The 23,096-nt window shown below is 43.4% G+C and overlaps 1 protein-coding gene across 3 annotated transcripts in view; it reads left to right on the forward strand.

Annotated features, from left to right (window-relative positions):
* VEPH1 (ventricular zone expressed PH domain containing 1) overlaps positions 1-23,096 on the forward strand; it is a 101,987-nt gene that overhangs the window by 31,843 nt on the left and 47,048 nt on the right. For all 3 annotated transcript variants that reach the window (XR_008749431.1, XR_008749432.1, XM_055817354.1), the window contains exons 8-10: positions 8,329-8,549; positions 15,029-15,238; positions 16,137-16,531. Coding sequence is in view for 1 of the 3 variants with exons in the window: in XM_055817354.1 (XP_055673329.1) it covers positions 8,329-8,549; positions 15,029-15,238; positions 16,137-16,531 (826 nt within the window). In the remaining 2 variants the exon portion in view is untranslated. The remainder of the gene's footprint in view (positions 1-8,328; positions 8,550-15,028; positions 15,239-16,136; positions 16,532-23,096) is intronic.

A 23,096-nucleotide genomic window follows, 5' to 3' on the forward strand; every position in this document is an offset into this window, starting at 1 on the left:
AAATCTTGTGTGAAGTAATACATCTAAGTATTCCTTTCTTCATGAGTAACCAGACTGCCCTACCAGAACATATTCACAGTCACAAGACCATGGTAGGTCTAGACTATAATACCACCAACGTGGCTAGGAGAGCAAGTAGCGCAAAAATGAGACATGGTGTTTTAGTGACTGAGACCACCCTTCGGCCTCCTAACCAAGGAACAGGCACGTGGTGAACAGGTTACTGGGAAAGAAAGAAACTTTGTAGAAGAACTTAAGGTGCATGAAAAAGGTGAGTACTTACATTCTCATAACTGTAAAGATAAATATGTAAATTATTATTCTTTACTGTATAGCTCTTTCTGTGCCTGTATGGGTTCTGTTTATATGAATTATCCTTTTATGGATGGCCAAACCTCCCATCTGGTAAAAGCACAAGACTCCCGTTATTCCAGGGGCTTAGCTAAGCGAGGTTGCAGCATACCTATACGTGCAATGAAATGCAGAGAAAAGGAAAAATGTATTTTGCACACCCTTTGTATGTTATCTTATTTTAGATGCATATAGCCTTCAGGAAAGTTGTAATCATGTAGTGAAAGACAAAATTCTTCATGTAGTGTAATCCAGATACTTTGGCTTTGTAGCTGTAGTTAATTGTATACTTCTGACGAATGTCTTCATAAAGAAAATGCTCAGTGGTGATGCCGGGCTCAAGCTTCATCACAGGAACATCTTTGTTTGGGATCTGACCCAACGTGAACATTATGCCTAAAAAGGATTTACAGTGACAAACTCCTAAAAAAATTAAGGGAGTTTCATGGCAGTATAATGAATTTGCCCTGAAGTTTTTGCTTTAGTCATAACTGTGCCTGTCTGGATGCAGGAGCAACGTTCACATAATCCAGGTGCTGTGAACAGTCTCAAACACACTGTGTGTACAGAAAATGTCAGGCAGCTGTCAGGCCCCAGAGCCCTCTGCGCTCCCCAAATACCAGCTCTGATGAGCAGCCTAAGGATCCCTGTGTCCCCAGCAGCAAGGGATGCCACTCATGAAGATCCGATGTTACTCTGTCCTGCTGGGACAGGGACATGCCTTAGACCCCAAAAAGACCCAGCTTACCCTGCTGCTATCCCCAGTTCCTAAAAATACAGCCTGGAGGAGATTACCACCATGAGCTTCTAAACTACCCGATTGCTTGAGACCTTGGGTGTCCTGAGGACACCAAACTGATTAGACTTCCTTATGACACATGATGATTTTTAATGAGATTTTATTGTCATTCCCAGGTATGAGCTTATGTGTCTTCCACCACTGTTAATAGACATTTTCTTTCCACCTCAAATCACAGTTCTGTAAAAACAAAAATAATGTTCTCCTGAGCTCAAAGAGTTTTCTGGTAAATAATTCAAATTTTTATGACTGTGACAAAACTCGATTATATAGCAGAAAATGAATCCCGTGTAATAAATCTATTTGCTGGAGTGTGGCACTGATGCCTGCCATACAGTAACCTGGATAATTTATTTCGGCAAAGAGCCGAATCCTGCAGTTTCTGTGTCCTTTCAGCAATCCTTGAGGCAAAACTTGCACTAAGTCAACTGGAGTTTGTCTGCATAAAGGCTAGATATTTTACTGTAGGTTTTGCCTTTGAGTCAGACTTTTTGGTTGTCCTTCCTTTGACTCTGCCAGAGGCCAGTTCAGAGGGAAAAGGGGAGAAGTTGCATTGTTTTGCTGTGCAGGGAAAAATCCTCCATATATTCATCTTCTGCCTTAAGATGATAGTTCTTCGATTTACTTCTGCAGATACAGATAACGATGTGCTCTCATCAATGATAGTGGTCATTGGAGAATCTCCAGAGAGGCTTTTGTCTCCAGAGAAAATAGCTTCTTCTGGCCCCTAACCAAAGTTAGTCCCTTAAATCTCGGGAGTGAGGGTTGTTGGGGGGCGGATTAGGCTCTGTGCCTTGTGCTGCAGATTGCCAGCAGCTGTCAGTGCGTTTGGGCAACAGCTCTGCTGGGTGATGAAGGATCAGTGGTACAACTTGAAGCATATTGCCTGACCCAGTGTAGGCACATCAGGCAAACCCATCGCAGGTGTGTGTTGTGCCCTGCTACATGTTGCTGAAGGTAAAACAAGACACGTGAGAAATGCAAGGAAGTTTAAAGTGAAATTTCCCTTTGCACAACCTTTTTAATAATTCAGAATTGTTCTGGTAATACTCTTAGGTGAGAGAGTAGCGCTGATTTAAATGGATATTGTGGAGTTGGGGAGCCTGGTGGGAGGCAGGGAGAAGCCATGTGGGGCAGGAGCAGAGGGGCGGCAGCAGCCCCTCCACACTCCTGTTCACTGGTGCGGATGGGGTCCGTGCAAGCCTCGTTGCACTTGTTGCAATAAGGCCAATCCTTTCTCCTCTGCTGCTTAGTTTGGAGTGTGTATTGGCTGGGTGATGGATGTCTGATCGTTGTAGGTACTGCACAGGAAGACATATACTTGCTATTTCTACAGATCTTGAACTTGATATTCATTTTAAATGAAATTAATCTTGTAAGAATCAAAACCAGATTTGGTTTGACTTTATAAATCTGATTTCTGTTGTGGGGGTGGGGGGGTGGAGAAGCCAAAAATCACGTCGAAGACTGAGCCAAATTAAGCTGCTTGTTCTCTCCTTGTTTACTTACATCCCCCCCAGCAAGATTTACTTTTATAAGAACTGTAGGTGACCACGCTTAATTCTGCATTTAGTACTTAATAGTCAACATCTCCTAGAAGCTTTACAGCTTATAACTAGCTAATCCTCAAATGAGCACAGCTGGGATCAGAAGGATTTAATTTGGATTCTGTATTTTAGTGCGTTGAACCAGCTTTTCCTATGCGAGTGTCTCTGAAGCTCCTTTTCTGTGATACAAATTTATTTTGCCTTTTGTTGCTATTGTTTTATACTGATACCAAGAATAAGCAAGGAACCAACTGGACTTGTGGTGTTTCATATATTGTTGGAAATTACAGGCTATAGCAAAGTTCACAAAGAAATGACTTGCAGAGCATTTTCTCCTTCTATTTTTTTAAATCTATTGGCTTGTGCAGATGCACGTAGCTACCAAGTGTTACATATACAGCCTGGGCAAGCCTACATTGAATAATTAATCTCTAGTCTCTCTCGTAAGTGTTGAGTAACTGGCGTTGTGTCCTGTGTCATATGTCTTATTTTTCGAAGAAGCTGCAGGCTGCTGACTTAGCAGCAGACTGCATTCCAGCCCACTCTGTCGCCACGAGCGCTGCCTGTTTGCAGAGATGGCACGCTTTTCTTTTGTTTGTAGTGGGCTTTGCTTTAGTGACATCCGGGAGACCTTTCACCAGATACTCAAAAACATTGAAAAAAGCAACACAGAAAGGGTGGTAGAGGTGAACTTGCCAATGTGAAACGAATGGCTGCTTTCCTCATCGTTTTGCTTTCTAAAAAGATAGAAAGCCGAATAATTCTGAATTACAGAAGATCTGTCCCGATTGAAGTGTCTAAGTAGTTATCAGTGCTCCTGTAACTTCATTTTATTTCTGTCTTTGAGCTGTATCAGTCCATGAGGCCCCTGACACCAGTGCCAGGCTTGCACAATGCTGTCACCTGGACGCAGGTTACGTGCCCTGTGAAACCTCGGCACTGGATCTTCTCCAGAGGGTTGTCCCCACACTGTTCTGTCTCCTTTGTGCTGGGCAGAGGAGCCAGGCTGGCAGAAAAAGGCTTGTCAACACTGTGCATCAAGCCAGGGAGAACATCTTGGTGAGAAAATGAAGGCAAGCTTTCCGGGTGAGGAGAGGTCCAAGCACAATATAGAGGAGCTTTGGGGCAGCCTGAGGAGCAAGTAGGTCTCGGGCACTGTCTGCAGTGCCCTGGCGTCCCAGCCCTGCCCATGAGTGGTCTGGCAGCTGCCTCTGCCCTGCCAGCACCACTGCTCTCTGCTAGAAAGGCTAAGTGCCTGCTGCCTTTCCTTGTGGGAAATGGTACATTTGTGTCACTGGTGCCCTCGAAGGGTTTGGACGTGCTTCTGGCAGTGCCATGCTGCCAGTTCAGTTATTCCCTCAGGAATATATGATGCAGAAAGAGCCTTAAAATGTGCTTGGGTGGTGACTGGGCATTGCATGCTGGAGCAAAGGCAAGTCACATTTTGGGTGCAAAACTTATGCTGCAGCAGGGGAGGCTTAAAAGTTTCCTGTTTGTCCTTGTGGAGTGCTTTTGTTTCATAGGGCTTTTGCCTCTTGTGATGTAGGATGCGGTCTGCTGCCCCACCTAACCTGGGCGTTTTCACATAGCAAGTTCCTTCTTCCTTCACAGACAATGTAACTGATGATCTCTCTCTCACTTTCTACTTGTGGATTTTGTCTTTTTACCTAAGGAATTACCTAAGGGGTTTTTATTTTATTTCAGGGAACCTGAGTGCTTTGTGACCTGCAGTTTTGTGGGGCTGTAAGAAGCTACTTTGGTGGGACATTCATTGGTCCACAATTGCCTGGGATTGCATCAGACCAGATGTGGTGACTGAAGGGTCCTTGTGGCTCTTGCGTGTTTAGCAACACTGTGGATCTCTCATAGCCCTCCTTTTCCCTTGTAAGGTTTTGTTTGCTTTACTCCATTGGTTCTTTGTACAGATTTTGCCCCCATCCTGTTGAAAGCCAAGAGATGGGTCGTGTCTCTGGATGCTCCCATGCAGGTCAAACTACTTGAAAGGAAAAAAAATGCCATAGGTTTCTCTGATGTATGGGGCATCACTGACAGCAGTGCAGACAATCAGCCTTCAGCCTGCAATAAAATAAGCAGAAACACATCTGGCATCATAAAAGCTGGATGGATCTTAAAGTCTTAGTATATAACGATGAATGCACCCACAAGAAAGAATTAAAATAATGCTCTGATCTATAAATTTAACTGCTAAGTTACAAGCATTACTGCAGCCAGTTAATTTATTTAGATCAGGTCCAAGTAGAAATGTGCAAGCAGCAAAAGGGTCCCTGCAGACATGTGCACTGCTGATGGTCTCATCTTGCAGCCCACTGCGGCAATGCCTTCCTGAAAACCGCTGTTGTCACTTCTCTCCCTTTTCCTGTAATGGAGCCATGCTACAGATATGCTGCTAGGTCTTAGTTAGATGTGAATCTGCATCCCCTTCCCGGCCAAGCAAAACAAATGGGAAATGAAACGACAATGGTAGTGTTGGAATTTTATTTGTTGATATTTTATTTCACTGGGAGGTTTACTTGGGGAAAAGAGGCAGCAAGGATTGAGGCTTGGCCCTTTATGGTATGGATTGTAGATATGAATAGAAAACCCTCTCTGCTGGCTTATAGAAGCAACCTCATATGCTTTCACTGAGCTGCTCTCTCCACCTTGGCAGTTCAGACAGCCCTCTGGAGAGACAAGAGGTTTGGTTGAAAACAGATCCCTTTATTTTAAAGGTTGCCCCCTTGTTTATACACGGCACTTCTGATGATGTCAGTGACAGTCTCACGGGTGAAGCTGAAATCAGAACTTGTCCCTCAACCGTAAATTTGTGCAAAGCAAAACACCATCTCAGGGCATAGGTCAGTTGAATGTTTTATTATTTTTTTCTCCCCCAATAACTGTAAGTTTTGGACCAACTGGAAATTGGAGTTACTTCTGAAAGCCTGTGATCTCTTTGTAGTTTTCTGAGCCTGATCTTAAGCTAAAGCAAAATACTTTGCCACACCTTATTGCTTGTATTTTAGATCTTCACATACTGGCAGATGAAATGCCATAAAATGCAAGGGATGCTTATGAAAAAATATATGAATACATAAAATAAGCATTGTTAAAAATGACAATGGGTTATATACATCCAAATAGGCTTTCTGAAAATTTTTGGATAAAAATTGTGGCAGGGATAATGACTGCTTTCATGTTGAGCTATTTTGGTTTAATTTTGTTTTGTACAACAGTTACATATTATATTACTCAGTAGAGTTTATTGTTCTTTTACCTCACTCCAGGCGAGTAGCAGCATTTCAGCATGGCTGGAGACACTCCAGCTGGATCAAAGTGACATGAAAATGGTCAAAACTTCTCTTCCAGTTAGGTCTGCTGCACAGTTTGTTTAGGAAACAAAAATGTGTTTTAAATGTTAATTGAGCCTGTGTTTATCTCTTGGAGGGAGGATTGTCTTCCAAATAAACTAGTGAATATGCACCAAAAAGTCAACCCCTTTCAAGCCATTGAGGAAAATGCTCATTCCGTCACACCATCCAGCCCATCGAGGATGTAGCTGTAGTTTTTCCCCATATGGCTGAAGGGAAGCAATTTGTCTGATATGCTTTCCTCATTTATCTCTGTCATGGCACAGTATAGCAGATCCTCTTTTGTTTGAAATAAATTGACTTTTTCTTCAAAAATATCTTGCTTGTGATGCTCAGGCTGCATTCTGCTGAAGTCCCCAGTGTATTTTTATGGCCCAGCTGTATTTGGAATCAAACTTTCAGCAATTTTTTCTCTCCTGTTACGAGGTCCCAGAAGAGAAGAGGTAATAATCCTATTGCCCCACAGTGTTTGGAGTACGTGTGTGGCACACTACTTCCCCTCCTTTTCTGCTAACCCTTGGGAAGAAGGAAAGAACTTTTTATTTTTGCATTTGCTTGCATTTCTGCACAGGCTCTAAAAGCAAAATATCTCCCAATTTCTGTAACAATCTGCTGAGTACCAAGTGGGTTTCACTGAACAGAGCCGTACGTGGTTACCCCAGTGGAGGATCTGATAAGAGCTCCTGAGTTAATTGCCGCAATCTCTGCTGCTTTTCCCACTTAGATATTTTTAGGACTGTGGAATCTACTACACTTAGGATAATTATAATAAAACAGAGGAACCCTAATGCATTTCTTCACCTTTGGGGTTTCTGTTTTAGTATGTGGATTTGTACGTGTACATACAGAAATAGTTGGAACTGGAATTTTGTATCTTTGCCAAGCAGAGATGATAAAGTATCTGTGCTAGAAAATATTTGCATGTTTAATACTGTGATCTGAAACAGCCTCTTTAATCCTAATTTGTGGAGGATGTGATCTCGCTGAGAAATTGACGAGATCACATCCCCCTGAAGAACTGGCTAGCAAAAACTTTGGCTACAGAGGGCATGTCAGACTTCAGTGTGTAGGCAGTGATTGATACAGCTTGCCAGACAGCACCTTATCGTGTGTGATGAGATCTTAAAACAAAATCTCATTTCTCTTTGTTGCAATGTTAGTCATGGGTCTAATCTTAGTGTTGCTCCTAAATGAATCGCTATGAAAGGAGAGAAGCCCTGTGATTTACGAGGTGCTTTAACCTCCCACCACTAGTGAGAAGGGATGGTGATAGTCTCGCAGTGCCTCGCTCCTCTGCTGATGCTGTGCAAGAGGAGTGGCGCTCAGCCTGGGTAGCACCAGTGACAACAGGCTCTTAGGTGACACTGCTAAATATAGCACATCAGCAACACCCAACAGGTCCAGAAAGGAAGTTGTGACTAGGAAACGTTTTATGGTCTGAAAAATAGATCTTCACTCCTGGTAAAGTATTTGTGACAGCTAATGGCATGTGCAGAATTCACTGCAATTGCCTGGTGACCCTTGATTGTTTGCAGTTATGGAGTGGAGTGTGACATGGACAAAGCAAAATCAGGACATTAGCCCATGAACAAGACAAGGCTAATAAAGATGCACAACCGCAGTTGGTTGTGGGTCATGCAGTGCCTCATAGCAGTGCAGACCTGAGCCACAGGGTCTGTTGGCAGTTTATAACACGTTTGTGTCTGTGCTAATACCTGTGTGAGCTCGATGTGCAACGGGTTTGGGTACAGGCACGAGAAAGAGACCCTGTGTCCTGGAGCAGCATGAGTGATTTGTCACTTACAAGAGAGCTTACCTGCCACAAACAGCGCAGAATAAAGTCAAGAAAGGGCACAGAAACTGGGTGTAGGGAGGTGAAGCAGCTTGGTTAGTCCCATCAAAGATGAAAGGGGAGCTAGGTTTGCTGCTGGAGCTCTGGTTACTGAGCCAGGCTGATCTGCCACCCTAGAGCAATGCACAGGGCCCTTCAAAGAGGCATTAGGGACTCTGACTCTAGGATTTAGGAGACAAGCTGTGCTGAAGTTAGGCTGGGTTAAGTAATACCAAGAGGAAGAAAAGTAATGTCAATAGTACAGAAAAATAAACTCTGCATTTGATGCAGTTGCGTTTTTGTTAGTTATCACAGGGTAGTCACTATTCCCCAGTGACAATGTTTTAATCAGCAGCACACACGCAAACCTCCCTTGCACAAGCAAACAATGAATTAATTTGTTTGCAATTGTTCTTACCTCCTTGTGTTGTCTAGGAGCAAGCCAGAATATGCCTGATGTATTTGGTGAACCAGCTGGCCAACATGGAGCACTCATTTCACCATATTCTTTTGCTGGAAATTAAGAGTCTCACTGACACCTTCTTGAGCATCTTGGGTACCCAGAGCAGAGATATCTACCGCATGAGCAACAGTTTCACCACCATAGCCAAGCTCCTGGTCCGACAGCTAGAAAGCGACAACACGGCAGGAGCCAGGTAAAACTAGTTTTTGTACAATAAAGCCACAGTCATCTCCATGGCTGTGTGAGGCAGCATAAATTTATATTAAATACGTTCAAGTTGCAATGAATGAACAATCAGCTGAAAGTAAGATGTACTGCAGTTCCTATAACTTGCTACACTGCCATTTTCATATCGATCTTGGATATCCCTCTTGTATCATTCCCGTATGTACTCACTCAGCCACTGGATTGTGTTATTTATAGAGTTAGGTAAGCACACGAAGCTGTTCACAGACACCTGATAGGCAACATCCCTACTTGTAGAAGTAACTTGCAGTATGTGTTTCAAATGCAAGCATAAGTATGATTGACACTAAGGCAGAAATCTGTAATTAAAGGGTGGCAGTAAGAGCTATAGGTGCACTGCAGGCACCAGATTCATGCTACTAGGCATGAATGATGTATGAATGTCATTCAATAGAAATTGCGTCATTTTGCACTGAAGAATAAAGAAGCTCTTAAAGTTTTAGCACTTAATGTATAGCAAGAAAGCCATGTCTCAGATAAGTAGACTAAGGCGACCTCAAAAGCTTCAGTTAAAAATACATTGGTGAAATCAGGCTACACAATCATCTTTGAGTTTATTCTAGACGATAACTGCTGAAGCTGATGAGAACAATGACTGGAGTAGCTCCCTGATAAAGGTTGCTAAAAAAAGTCTGAAAAAATTTTCTCAAGCTTGTCCAAAAAGATGTTCTGCTCACTCAGCTTCTTTCAAATGTGTATCCTAAGGTTAAAGCATTGGGAGCATTGCTGCATTTGTCACAGCAAGAATGTAAGTGTTATTTAAACATATAGTGGTAGTCACTTTTAATTAGGGAGAGACTTATAATTAGCATTGTGTATACTAAAATAGGCCACGAGGGCACAAAGGAATAGTAATTATTTGAAAACAATTAATGCAGATGTCAGAAAACTCATAACCGTGAAGGACAACTGTGGAGACAGACTTGTAGAGTTGGAGCCAAAACATTGAAGTAATTCAAGAAACAATGAGTTGGTATCCTGGAGAGAGTTAAAAATTAAAATGGACAGGAACCCTGATATAGTCCCTTGTTTTACAACCAGGCCCCAAGAAATGTCCAAACTTCACCTGGTGGCAGAAACTTTAGCTGAAAAGGAGCCCCTCAGCACTTCTTTTATGAAAAGTTTCATTGAAGATAGTGAAAAAGCGTAAGTGGAGAGAGGAACATGAGCATGCAGTGACATACATGTCTTCCAAACCAGCCAGCTTCAGCTGTGAAGAAGAGCATGCCAGATGTCACTTAGTGAAGGGGACCAGAAGGATGTCACGTATTCTGGGAACTGCAGTGAAGCAGGACAGGGACTGAGGCTTCAGTAACAAAGCATAATAATTATTCACAGAGCCCATCATGGTCCCTTGCTTTACGGTAGAAAAATTACTTTATTTGCTAAAATGTTATGATGTTCCTATTCCTTATTATCTTCTGTGCTTAACATTTATCTCTAGAGCTGATAAAAACCAGTAAACGACAAGAAAAGGTTTTCATTAAAGTGTTGTTGCTGTGTTTCCCCATTTCTCTCTGAAAGTCCCATTTGTTTTGCTGAGGAGCAGAAGCTTTGTTATCTGCATGAGTGTGGTTACAGATGCAAAATACTGTTTGGGTGGAGAGTCTGGGGGAGAAGAAGAGAGGAAATTATACTATTTTTTCAGTGGATTTTTCAGGAAATAACCTTATTTTCCTTCAGGAAAAAAACCTCTACTGATGATACTAGGCATGAAAGAAAAAGGCTTTGGCTGTTTGCTTGTTTAAGTTGTATTTGCTTCTGAGTGACAAGTTTGAACACAGCCATGCATATAAGCAAATGAAAATGCAACTGCTGTCTTCAGAGCGTGAAAGGTGCCATGGGGTCAGGGGGCTAGACTCTGGAGGGTGGTAGAGGGGCGGGCCATGGAAACCTTATCCCAGGGCTGCAGTGGAGCCGCTCAGAGTTAATTTTGGTTTAAAGAAGGGCAGAGTTTGGTCTTATGTCTGCAGTGGAAGGAACTTAAAATAGACTTTTCTCCACACTATTTGTTTTGTTGTTACCAGCTTTTAACATTTCTGTGGATAAATTGATGCTTTTATGAGACAGGACAGTCCCTGTGATGCAGCTGTGCTCGCTGTGAGGCAGGCATGAGTGTAGCCAGAGGCGATGGGAAAGAAAACCTGTTCCTGATGCTCCTCTGGGTAAGGAACAGTGTCCTGGGACATGTCTGCTGCAGCGGGGTCTGCCTTGCACACAGCTGTCTTGAGCCAGTGGCAGGGCCTGGACCCTTTCAAACAAACCTTTCTGAAATTATTCCTTATTCTCCAACTGCTGCTTGATTTTTATGTTCTTAAATTTTTTAGAAAAAATTATTTTATTGCCCCTGCCTAATCCTCTGTGAACCTGGTTACTTGCAGTTGCCATCATCTTGTTATCTCAATGTAGCTGTGAGAGATCACAGCAAAACACTGATTTGATTTTTCACAATTATGCTTTTTTAGTTATTTGGTTTCACATTTCAGGCCTGTATCAAACAAATCATCAGCCAAATTGGACAAGAACAACTGTGGCACAGCAATTAAGGCTAAAATGAGCATTCTCCACTATTTAAGCAGAGTTTATTCTGACTTGTACTAGCATAAGTGGGACCGGTCCACTTGTCAACACAGAAATGCCCTCCTAGCTTCAGAGCTGCTGCTGTTACTGAACTGCAGTGTTTTTTGAAGAGCAGCAATCCAAAGTATTTGTTCTGTGAAAGGAAAATGGGATTTTTAAATGTGTGGCTGGATTATAACCATTCCTTCCAGAATCTTGTGTTTACATAAGAAGAAACTGATTTCTTTAGAGCGATAGCTGGCCTGGAGTTGTTTGACACAGGGAATTTTACATGCAGTTAGTGGAGAGTATAATTAAAACCATGTGATGCTCTGTTGCCCCTTACTGTCACTAAAACGCAAGTTATTTAGTCTCAGAGGTGTTTTTAAGAACACATACAGGGTTTTAATGGACTAGTCCAACCTAGAAGTATAGCATGGTCAGTTAAAAGAAGGCAAGAAAGTAAAGAAAGAAAATTTAATGACACTTCCAAGTCCTCATTCTGGGTAAGAACTGAGCATAACAGGCTATACCCGTGCTACTCATTTCAGTGTAGTGGCTGGATGAAATTCTTTTCTCCTTAAAGCAGAGAGTAGGTGTAGCACAAGACATCATTAAGCATTCCTTTACCATTCATTTTCTACAGTGTTTGTCCTTTTTTAAATCAACATTTTTAGTGGTGAAGAGAGCTATATTAGCCTCTAAGAATTTCCAATATTGGGAAGGGACTATAGCGTGATTTAATTCAGTGCAGGCACCAAGAAGCCTGTCTGCGTGAAGTGTCCACTCCCCTTGCCACTCCACGTCCTGCCTGGCAGGCCAGGCAGCACACACCACTGCCTGCATCTGCCAGCATCACCTAGTAAAATGTTTTGTCCTCCACCATGGTGAGCGGCATGGCGTGTGAAGTGCTGGGGTGCAGCCTCCAGCTCCCTGTGGCACCTCAGCCTTGAATGTTACCTGGCTGATGATGTTTCCATGATTGTTCCTGGCAAGATTTGGAAGTTCTTGATGGCCTTCCCAACAGTGAGCCAGAGGTTTTGAGATCGCCATCTCGCTATCCACCACTTGCCTTTCAGACCTGCATGTCTGTTGTATTTGAGGAGGTGATTATATCTGTACACTGGCGAGCCACAAGGACAGAGTTGAAGCTCTGGAAGCAATCCCGTCTCAAGTGTATTTTTAGTAATTCCTATTCGTGTATGCTCTTTTTCCCACTTGAAGCACCTGACTGGTGATGTTGATAATGGTGCTGGTGGTCTGGAGAAAGGCTCTTCAAATTAATGTATCACTCTTGAATTGCTGACCTGTATATTTAGGTCTCTTTCTACAGAGAATTTAAAAGGAGCGAAGCGATGAGTAGCACAGCACCATCTTTGCAAGCCAGATCCTTATGATTTCTCAATAGGTTTGTGCATCCTTTTCCTCTTGAAAACAAGCCTGAGCTTTGGTGTAAGCTGATCCTGCTCCAGCAACCTCAGCAATGTGCCGAATGTCTCTTGCCAAGATTGCAAACAATAGTTTATTTTACTGTTGCTGGAAGGGGAGGGCAGCAGGAAGGCCTGCCAGGCATCCCGTTGGGTGTGGGGTGGAGGCTTCATTGAACGTTTCGCTTGGGGTATGTGCTTTTGGCTTCCTGGGAATTGATGCAAGCGCAAAGTGGGTACACGTGAGAGCGAGTGATCTGTGGGGGCATGCCCAGGGCCGAGTCCTCTGCCTCCCTCCCGCAGTGCTCGCAGTTGCTCTGAAATCCCAGGCACCAACAGGGTCAAGACTGAGGTGGTGGCTTGAGGAGCACCAGGCAGCGATAAGCCCTGTACGCACTAACTTAGTGCTGCTTTTCGTACAGCAAATAGGATTTGTTAACATGTTTCTTTAGCAGAAGCGTTTTCTGGTATTGCCTTCATAAAGCCATCGGAGCTCAGCGAGAGCATGCTGGATGAAAAGGTGCAGTTACCAAAGGCCTCCAGACATCACCAAGGCTTGCGGGTTTGGGTCTGTCATTCATAAACCTCATCAGTCCATAAATCCTTTCTGTAGCCATAGGGCTCTATATGTATTTACGTACGTAACAGACATTTTTCTCAGTGCTTAATTCCCACAATGGGAGCAGTGTTGAGAGTTACATTGGAGTGGCAGCTTCCTCATAAATTAAATCTTGTCTCACATCTCCAGGAAGATTTGTTAGTAAAGGTCATACCAAAGTTCTTTATTACAGAAGAATTTTTTTTTTCAAAGTCTTCCACAGCGTTATTATGAGATCTTGCCTAAATTAAAAACAAAGCAAGATAAAACTCGCCAACTCCCCTGAGAAATACCCTGAACTGCCTTTATCAAAACAAATGAAAACGTGCATTTTCTGATGCAGTATTTGTGGTTGTTTTTTTTAAACATCTTTTTTCTTCCCACAATTGGTAATTTGCAGGAGTTTGTGACAGGCTTCCCAACTGTGAGCATGACTTGTTGAGACTGCTGCTTTGAACATGCGATGTTAAAACTATCATTTGTGGCTTTCTGTATCCGTATTTTACAGATTTAGCTCTTCAGATGTTTGTCAGGAAAAGAAAACACAAAAAAAATGGTCAGAAGCAGAATGAGCTTGTTATAGAGCTGTGGGTAGAGCTTAGAAAGCAAATACTGTCAAATACCCCTTAATTCTGTAAGAAATTTCTGAGTGTCTTTGTACTGCCTTCATGATTTTTTGGTCCAGTTATGCTATAGTTGCAGGAGTAAATGGTAACATACAAATCCCCAGCAGAAGGCACCTCCCTCAAGAAGAGGGGAAGGAGCAGGAGTGCTTTTGCCACAGTTTGCTGGTGATTCCCTGGGAAATTCAGTCCTGCTCCTGGTGCATAAAGGCCAAGCAGCATCTTCAAGGGAGAGTACAGATACTCAAAGTTTAGTTTTCTGGCAAACGGCCCAATATTTGGAGGAGCTGAGTCTTGCTGTGAGCTGCGCAGAAACCCAGCAAACTATTTTCAGAAGCCCTGTTTTGGGGAATCCAGCACTTGGACGGCAAACTTTGGTCTAGGAAGCGTGGGTTTGAGCAGGGAAACAGCTGCACTAGGAGCGGGGTGTGACATCAGTGTGCCTCCCTTGCCCTGGGTGGTGCACCTTTCATCCTGGGACCTTCTGCATAAGGTTTCTGCTGTGCCCTAGGGCTTTGGTCTTAAAAATCAACAGCTTCCCTTCAATTTATTTTAAAGTTATCTTTGAATTTTGCATTAAAAGGTTACATATTCTAAGACTAACATAGCAATCAAATTTAAAACAAAACAGCTTTGTCCTGCAGCCCTCAGAGTTCATTTTAATTCTTCATTTTCTCTTTCTCTTTTGCTGAACTCCAGTCACGTTGCTTAGAACTTTTGCTGAGTCTGTTTCTGTCCATGTGCTGAGTTTTGAAAGATACTTTCTTACTCGGAGTACGGTCATTGGTGGGAACTGCATGTACTTTTGTCAAAACTTTAAAACCACAGACTTATATAAACTCTGAACTAGCTTGACCTTCGGTTTATGGAAAAAACGTTATAAGTTGCTGTTTAGCAAGCCTGAGAAAATGGTTTAAGTTCAGTTGAAAAACCTTTTGTCATGAGACTATTGGGGAAAGAATTGGGTTTTGCTTATGCAGATACGGCACATAGTTTCTAATCCCATATTGTCAGAGATGTTCAATGTTTCTGATCCATCTGACAGAGACATTGGTCTAGATGATGTTTCTGAAAATGATTAGTCAAGCTCTAAGAGAATCTCTGCTGAAACGTAATTATTTTACTGAATATGTAATACAGGTCACAGGCAGAAATGCAGCATCAGCATCACTATGGACACAGTGTGCCAGAGTTAAATCTCTGCTTTCTGCTTCCTCAGAATGGAAAATGATGCTGAAACAGAATCCCCTGTACCACTGGATGATTTCAAATCTGTTATGAATGGAAATGAAGAAGATGAAAAACTTCAAGTTAAAATACAGGCTTTTGAAGAGAAAATAAATGTTGACAACAGTACTCCTGGCTCAGTGCGGAGATACAGTTTAGGCCAGGTTTCTAAAGAAGAAAGGAAGGATATGAGATTTAACAGGTATGGTTCTGTAAAATGTGTGAGTGATTTTCATGAATATCAGCTTTGTAATAAAGTTTTATCTAAGCATTGAGAATTTGGTTTGCTTCCATGATACCTATGGGCATCATAAGTCTAATTTTAGCCAAGTCTCATATCCATGCATTCAAAGGCTGGATAAGAACTTTCTAAATTATTTAATCTCTTCTGTGCCCTAAAACAGCACAAAGAATAGGAAAATATTTGCATACAGATATTACTGGAAAGGAAGATACAGAGACCTTTCTTGTGTATTGTTGCTAGCAAGACATATCAAATGTTTGAATCTGGTTTTGCCCGTGTGCTGTGTGAGATGAGTGCGCCTCTCCCGGGACCTGGGTGAGATAAGGGCTGAGGCAGCAACACGCACTCATGGTCCGCTTAGGCTGCCTGTGCACGGCAGAGTTTTTCTCTTCCTGCTCCAGTATTTGCCCTTGTCACTCCACTTCGACCTTTCTTCCTCTTCCAGAGGCTTAACTTCATCCTCGGCATATCGGTACAGGGCAGTGAAGAACTGGAGGCTGAATCTTGGTTCAGTTAAATGGCTGCTGGATGTCATTTTTATGATGTGATCAATAAAGCTTACACTCCAGTCCTGGGGTTATAAGTTTCTTGCAGATAGGTTGACTCGCTCCCTCCATGGCACGCAGATGTTGTGATACATGGATATTATTTAGTTTCATTTACTTATTAAATCTGCGGCTTGAGTTTTGCTTTTGACATGCGTATTTACCAAAAGGTACTTGCTTCGGGCTGAGTGAGTCCCATGCTCAGCTCTGAGCCAGCTGCACAGGGGTAACATGGAAGAGCACGCATTTGGGTGATTTTTGTGTCTTACCCCTATTCCAAAACATTTTTCCTTTCCTTCATCGCCTTCCAGGTCCAAAAGCCTCGCTTTGCATGCAGTCCGCACGAAGGGGGTTAACTCAGAGAGCGGCCAGGACGAGGAGAATGGGGAGATAACTGCTGGTATCTCCTTCACAGAGATCTACATTAGCCAAGAAAATGATAAATTGCCTTTTAGTGTTGATACTGAAGCAATGCAACTGGGAAATTCCGTGGTTTCACGCCAAAGTATCGATTACCCAGAATCAGCAAATCTGCCAGAATCTGCTAAAGAAAAGGCCCTCGAAGGAAGCCCGGAGGCAGTGACGAGCCCTGTGGAATACCAGGACAAGCTCTACTTGCACTTGAAGGAAAACCTGGGTAAAGTGAAAGCATATGTCACAGAGATGGGGAGGAAAATTCCTATCCCCGATCAGTGTGTTATTGAAGGTAAGAGGGCTGAGCCTTTCGGATTATGAGAAATTGAACACTACACGGGAAGTCCTCTCGGGGCTCAAGCAAATGGGTAGCAAAGATCCTCTAGTGCAGAGTTCGTGGATGGGGAGGAACGTTAATTTTATAAAACAATATAATTTACAAATTGCACTGTTTTGAAATCTCCTCGGGAAGTGACTGAGTCACCATACTCAGAGGTATTTAACAGGCATGTAGATGTGGAACTTAAGGACATGGTTTAGTGGTGGACTTGGCAGTCCTGGGTTAATGGTTGGATTCAATGATCTTAAAGGTCTTTTCCAACCGAACCAATTCTATGATTTTCCTTCAGGGATGTAGTACAGCCCTCACCCAGCCCAGACTCCCACGAAGGTTAAGGTGAGGATTGTCTGTCATGGGGAATGAACCCCAAGCTGTCTGGAAAAGGTCACGCTGGGCTGAAGGGATGTGGGTGTTGACTAGGGCTGGCAGTTCCTCTGGCTGTGTCTGCAGGGCTGGCAGGCCAGGCCCATGTGGCCCAGCTCCAGGCTGTAAGTTACGGAGCTGCGTTAACAGTCGTGGAGCGTTGGGTGCAACAAAGCACACGTGCCACAGGTCGGACTCTGCCGTGCAAGCCTTTGGGTGAGCACGTGCTAATACCTAAGACTCTTTCTTAGCCTGCTGGGTTGGTCAAGGGCAGATCTGTGTCTCCTTCTTCATTATCATGATATTATTGCTTCAGTTGACTTACAAGATACACAAGGCCAGGACCCTCAGGTCAGCGTGTTCCAGTCTGGATGCAAAGCTCCTTGGAGGCACAACACAATGAGATCCCCAGTGCTCTGGGTGGGGTTGGATCCTATCTCACCTTTTCCCTGGGTTGTTTCATGTTTTCTGCTTTCATCAAGGGCGGGTATTTGTTTTCAAGTGCAAGAAAGCTGGTTTTGTGAGACTGTGGGGGAGGTGGGCGATACACTGCAAGATGGGTCTGATACTCCTCCTTGAAGTAAATATTTCAGGTTGGGTTGTGAGCCTCTTGCTTGCACTGAGCAGCTCCCTGTAACGTGAATTTGTGTGCCTCTAACTGCTTGCTGGTGGTCATGAGCTGTTTACAGCCCAGCCCTTCAGTGGGCCACTTTGATTCCAAGGAGTAGCTAACTGAATAAATTAATTTGCAGTCTCTTAAAATGTAATCTAATATTGTATAACTTCAGGTCCCTCAAATATCAACTTTTATTGATAAAATATTTGTTTACTTTTTCAGTGGTCAAGTAGTAGAAGTATCCACTCGTAAAAGGGATATAATTATATTATTTCCGAAATATTTTAAATTCCAGGTTTAATATTTGAAATAGTTATTTAGTAGAATTAATGATAAAACTTTAGTTTCATAAAATTACGTTGCAAACATGAGTGAACAATCTGGGTTTTGAAGTGCTGAATGCTGTGACCTTGCATTAATCAAATACAATATATTGAACGTTTTTTAATGTATTGCTCAGTTTCCTTTCTGAAGTAGTAATGATATGTTCAAGGATGTGACTATTTCTAAATTCATTCAAACTATTGTAATTTCCTGGAAATCCTCAACTAGCATTCTTGGGGAAATTCTTTGAGCAGGGACACATGTGCAGCACAGGAGATTTATGTGACTCATTCTAAATACACTGAAGAAATGCAGGCTGGCTCATTACGCAGGGGACAGCGTTGTTCATATTTCAGATATTACATAAACCTTGCAGTTATTGGACTTCTGTGATTCCTACACACTACAAAGGGCCCATTCAAATCTTATTTTTTCAAATGTGATGTTTTGAAAATAGTGGGAAAAGTTGGAAAATATTAATATACGTAGTTGGGAAATTTTATGTTAGTTATGTAGGCGTTGGAACTGGAAATTTAATATATAAAACATGGAAAATACGAAAAGATAGCTTTTCTTCAGAGCTACCTCTTCTTCAGAGCACTCTCCCATGACACAGAGTGCTTGAAGGAAATATGTTGCAAGAAAATTGTGCTGCAGTGTGTTAATAACGGACAGTGCAGAGTTCCCCACGTACTCTTTTGCCAGTCACACCTTTCCTGGGCTTTCAAGTGGCAGCTCACACACAGGTTAACAGTGTTAATGTCAGTTGTAAGAATTTCTAAGGAATGATGAGCCAACAACTGAAACAGAATTCAACCCCCTGCTCGCATTTCTAATGACAATGATATCTAACCTCTGGGCAGACTGTTTGTGAATGTGGTGAGCTCCTTAGTGCTTAAAACTGAGGCTGGGTGCACCTCCCCCCTGCCCCGTGCCCCCCGCCCCACCCCCACCCCCACCCACCCCCCCCAAGGATGCTGCAGTGGCATGCTGGTGAGGGCACAAGCAGCTTGCATGCCTTTGGTTACATCCAGAATTAGTGTGCATGCACAGCTCCTGCTAGGTCTGGGGGCATTAATACCAAGAGCAGTAGGAATGAAAGCAAGAGGCTGCAGACGGTTTTCCAAAGATGGAGTCACTACCTTGCAGAAAGACAGAGGGCATTCGCTTCAGTGCTCAGCAGCTGACAAAAAAAAAAAAGCAAATCATGGAATCATTTAGGTTGGAAAAGACCTTTAAGATCATAGAGTCCAGCACTGTAGACAAGAGAAGAATTATCTCCCAAGAGAAGAAAAATAGATACAAGAAATGACATCGTTATGCCATTGTCTGCATTAATTGGATCCTGAGTGTTGAAGGAAAAAGGAGACAGGTGGCAGGAGTATGAGGATAATCAGAGACTTCCATATGAAGAAAAATGGACTGGGACTTCAGTCTGGAAAAGAGACAGCTCTAGAGATTTGCAATGTCATGAACGACTGAGAAGATTAATTGGGCGTGGTGGCTCACTCTGTCCTAATACAGGCACTAGAGGACACGTAATGAAGTCAGGAAGCAAATGCAAAATACACAAAATAGGCACCTCTTACACGTAATTAGATATGTGCAATTAAATGGCGGAACTGATTTCTACAGTGCATTAAGTATGCTGAAAGAGTACCTGGTTTCAGAAGTGATGAGGTAAATTCATGGATTACAGCCATTCAAGGGTTATAAAAATAATACCACCCCTGACTCTGGAAATGCTGGGCCCACGGATGGAGGGCCCACGGGAGCAGGAGGGAAGTTACTGCTGTGTGCTTGTCTGCCCTTGCGCTCCTTGCTTACTGTTCTCCTACTCACCCTTTGTGAGCTAATACCAGGATAAGATACTGGTGGGACTTTCTGGCTTGAATCAGAGTTGCCATTCCAACATCCCTCAAAAGGATGAAAATTGGAAAATTTGGTTTCTTAACCAAAGTAGAATAAAACTGAAGCAGGACTTAATAACAATTTTCACCTGTGTGCAAGATGGTTAAGGGAACAGACCATACTGGACAAGGCAGGAAATAATGAGCTTAAATACCAGTAAAAAAATATTCAGCTTAAATAGTAGAAAAAGTTCTCTAGCTTGTGCTGGCAGAGGAGGTTGTGGAGGTTAAAAGCACATTAAAGAAACCTGGAAAGCTGGCCTGGGCAAGGCTGTGAGGTCTGACAGATCTGAAGAAGTGTTGGTGCTCCCTAAAACATTTCTGTTTTTTCCACATACATCAGTTGATGTAATGTAAGATTTTTATTACTTCTGAAAACTTGCCTTACACCACCAGCCGGTTGTACTGCTGCTACAGCTCCCAATGGCACAGGCACTCTTGCCTCTGACTGTGGGTGAGGGGGCAGACCAGGTGACAGCTCCAGGTCCCCTGCATGCAATCCTCCTCTGCTCTGTAACATTGTGATTTGCAAGTTTTGTTTTTTGCCATTGAGTCAGGCATTTGCTGTGTAAGTCTTATCCCTCACAAAATATTTTTGCTTTATGGGGTGTTTATTTTTTCTGTCTCCTTGTTGACTTATAAGCTTATTTGATTTACACTCTTATGTCAACGTTTATGTAATATTAACTGAAGTGTTAGCTTTTACAGCTGTGAAGGGCTACAGTTTAAGAACTGTAAGGGTGGATCCATGATCTGTCTCTGACAGTTTGAAGATGCCTCCTATATGCATTGGAAAATTGACATGTCCTCAGCTCCTGTTATCTCATTTAGTTTTTACTATTTTTGGCTGTGTGTGCTTCAGGCAGGGTGATGATCCTGCAGCAGAAGCAGGGTTAAGACTGGGCTGTTGGCCAGAATACTTTATACTAAGAAAATGATCAAGTTGAGGGTGTTTTGAAGAACAGACAAGCTACAACAGCTTACCAGATGCATGTGCGTGTGTGCATAAGTGAATCTTATGGAACTACACTGCAGTCGTAGAGGGGATTTAAACAGGGGCAGAAAGAAGGCATTAGAAACCGCAAAAATCCATTTATTTTAGCTTGTTGCAGTTTGGGGTTGATGGTTTGGTTCAGTTCCTGCTTAGTTTGAACCACTTTGCCCAGATTCACATCTCTGCCATACCTTGAGCAATTTGAGGCATTCTTTTATGTCATGTTCGTCACTTTAAGCCTCTTAAGCCTATGGATCTTTTCCTCCAAAAAAAAAAAAAAAAAAAAAAAAGGGGGGGGTGGGGTCGGGAAAGCCACCATATTTGTCAGGTGCTTTAGCTTTCTTGGAGCTAAGCAAAGTAGTTTTCATCAGCCCATATTTTTCCAGATGGTTTGTGATCTTACATCTTATTGGTACCTCCAGGATCTTGCAGATGGCAGTGGCCCAGACTTGTGCATCTAGAATTTCCTGAATGCTCCCAAGTTTGGTTATTGCTTTTCAGTGTATGCTGGGCAGGATTTCTGCTACCTTGATGTGGCTGGGGCCCCAGTGATTAAGAACAAGAGCCTACGTTCAAGATCCCTGTGTTGTATTTGCAGTTTCTTCACTGGCTGTGTGGGTGCTTTCTGAAAGGTCCTTCAGCCTTTCTGCTTTTCTAGGTCTCGTGTACCCTCCTGGGGAGACAAGGCTGGCAGTGGTTGGAGTAGGTTGCTTTGAAAGGCTTAGGTGAAAGATGGCATTCCTGTATCGGGCATTATTATTGGAGTTGGCTTTGGGAGTGCCACAACATCCAGCTGAGACCTGAGTCTGCCCTATTTTACCTGGTGTAGCCCCAGTTACCCCTGCATGCAGCACGGGGCTTTTGAGCAGTTGGCGGGCTCTGCCTGCTCTAGCCTTGCTGGGTCTCACCTTGAACCCTGCATGCTGGGTGATTTTTCACTTCTTGCTCTTCTAGTGTCCCAGACGTGTAGGGATGGTGGATCAAATGCATGGCCATGTGTATCCTGCCTCTGAAAGTGGCTGGTGTCAGATGGTTCCCAGACACGAGCCTGTGTGGCTGCTGGATTTGGTTATAACTTGAGGGCAGGTCCTTGTTTTCCACTCTAGTTCTACTTGCTTTTTAGATAATTGGGATAAAAATGCCGCCATTAACTTAGGTCTGAGCACTGAGTGTCAAGTGAGCTGTTGGAAAGAAAGCATTTGATAATATCTGTGTGTAGAGGATGCTGAAGGGTTTGCACATCTCCAGCCTGCCTAGTCTCCTTTTTAAAAGGATAGAGCCCAGGGAGATCTAGTGCATCATTCAATCCGTGGTCACTGAAGCCACATTCAAAATGCAATTCCATCCAATGAAAAATATTATAGCCATTTTATAGTAGTAAGTCGCTGCTGGCTCCTTGGTGCCCTACAGAAGGAAACAAACAGCAAACATTTTGTGGGGTTAATGACAAAATGCTGGAAGAGGAGGAGGTGGCAGGGGAAACAGGTTGCAGTATGTTGGTCATAAATCTGGTTATTATTATGTTTTATGCTGTACTGAGAGATAATCGGTACCATATGACGGTGTAGATGGAAAAGCTTATTGCTCCCCTGCAGTGCTCACCCCTGCACCGGTCTGATAAATTCCAGCATTCCATAAGCCAAACATTGATTTGGAACAGATGGACCTCTAGTTCTTCAGTGGGATCACAAAGTTGCATAGGCTCAAGCCAGCGTTTCCAGAGATCAACTCTGTTGCTGCTAGGCCAAAAATAATATTAGCTGGCATTTTATTCTGCAGGACTGGTATTTCAAATGCATCCCAAATGTGAGGGCAGGCAGCGCGAATGGGAGTGCTAACTCCCAGGTTGGCCATCGTGCCCACGGTGATCTGCATCGTCAGACCGTGGAGAAACTCCCAGCATGACGGGGAGTGTAATAGGAACATGAACACGCTCATAACTTGCTGCCCTCACGTACGTGATAATAGCAAATCACGTGCGCTTTACACCTAGCCTGGAAGCATCGCTTGGAACAGGCTGGTCTCCACATGCGCTTTGCCTGGTAGCTGGGAGATTCCGGGTGGGGTGGTGTTATCCCTCTCCTGAGGGAGAAGCCAAACCAGGGGAACTTGACTTCTGGGTTGGACCAGGACAGGCCTAATGGTTCCTTGAGGAGGTGCCTGTGCCGCCGTGCAGGCGGGTGGGCCAGCAGCCCTCGGCCAGGCTGGGGATGCGGCCAGGACACGGAGGAGCCAGGCAGCAGCCGGAGTGGGATGATTTCCCCAGACCCTGCTTTGCTGCACACACTTTCTGGGCTTTTTGCACGTCAG

The sequence above is a fragment of the Falco peregrinus genome, chromosome 12, assembly GCF_023634155.1.
Source record: "Falco peregrinus isolate bFalPer1 chromosome 12, bFalPer1.pri, whole genome shotgun sequence".
Taxonomy (NCBI): Eukaryota; Metazoa; Chordata; class Aves; order Falconiformes; family Falconidae; genus Falco; species Falco peregrinus.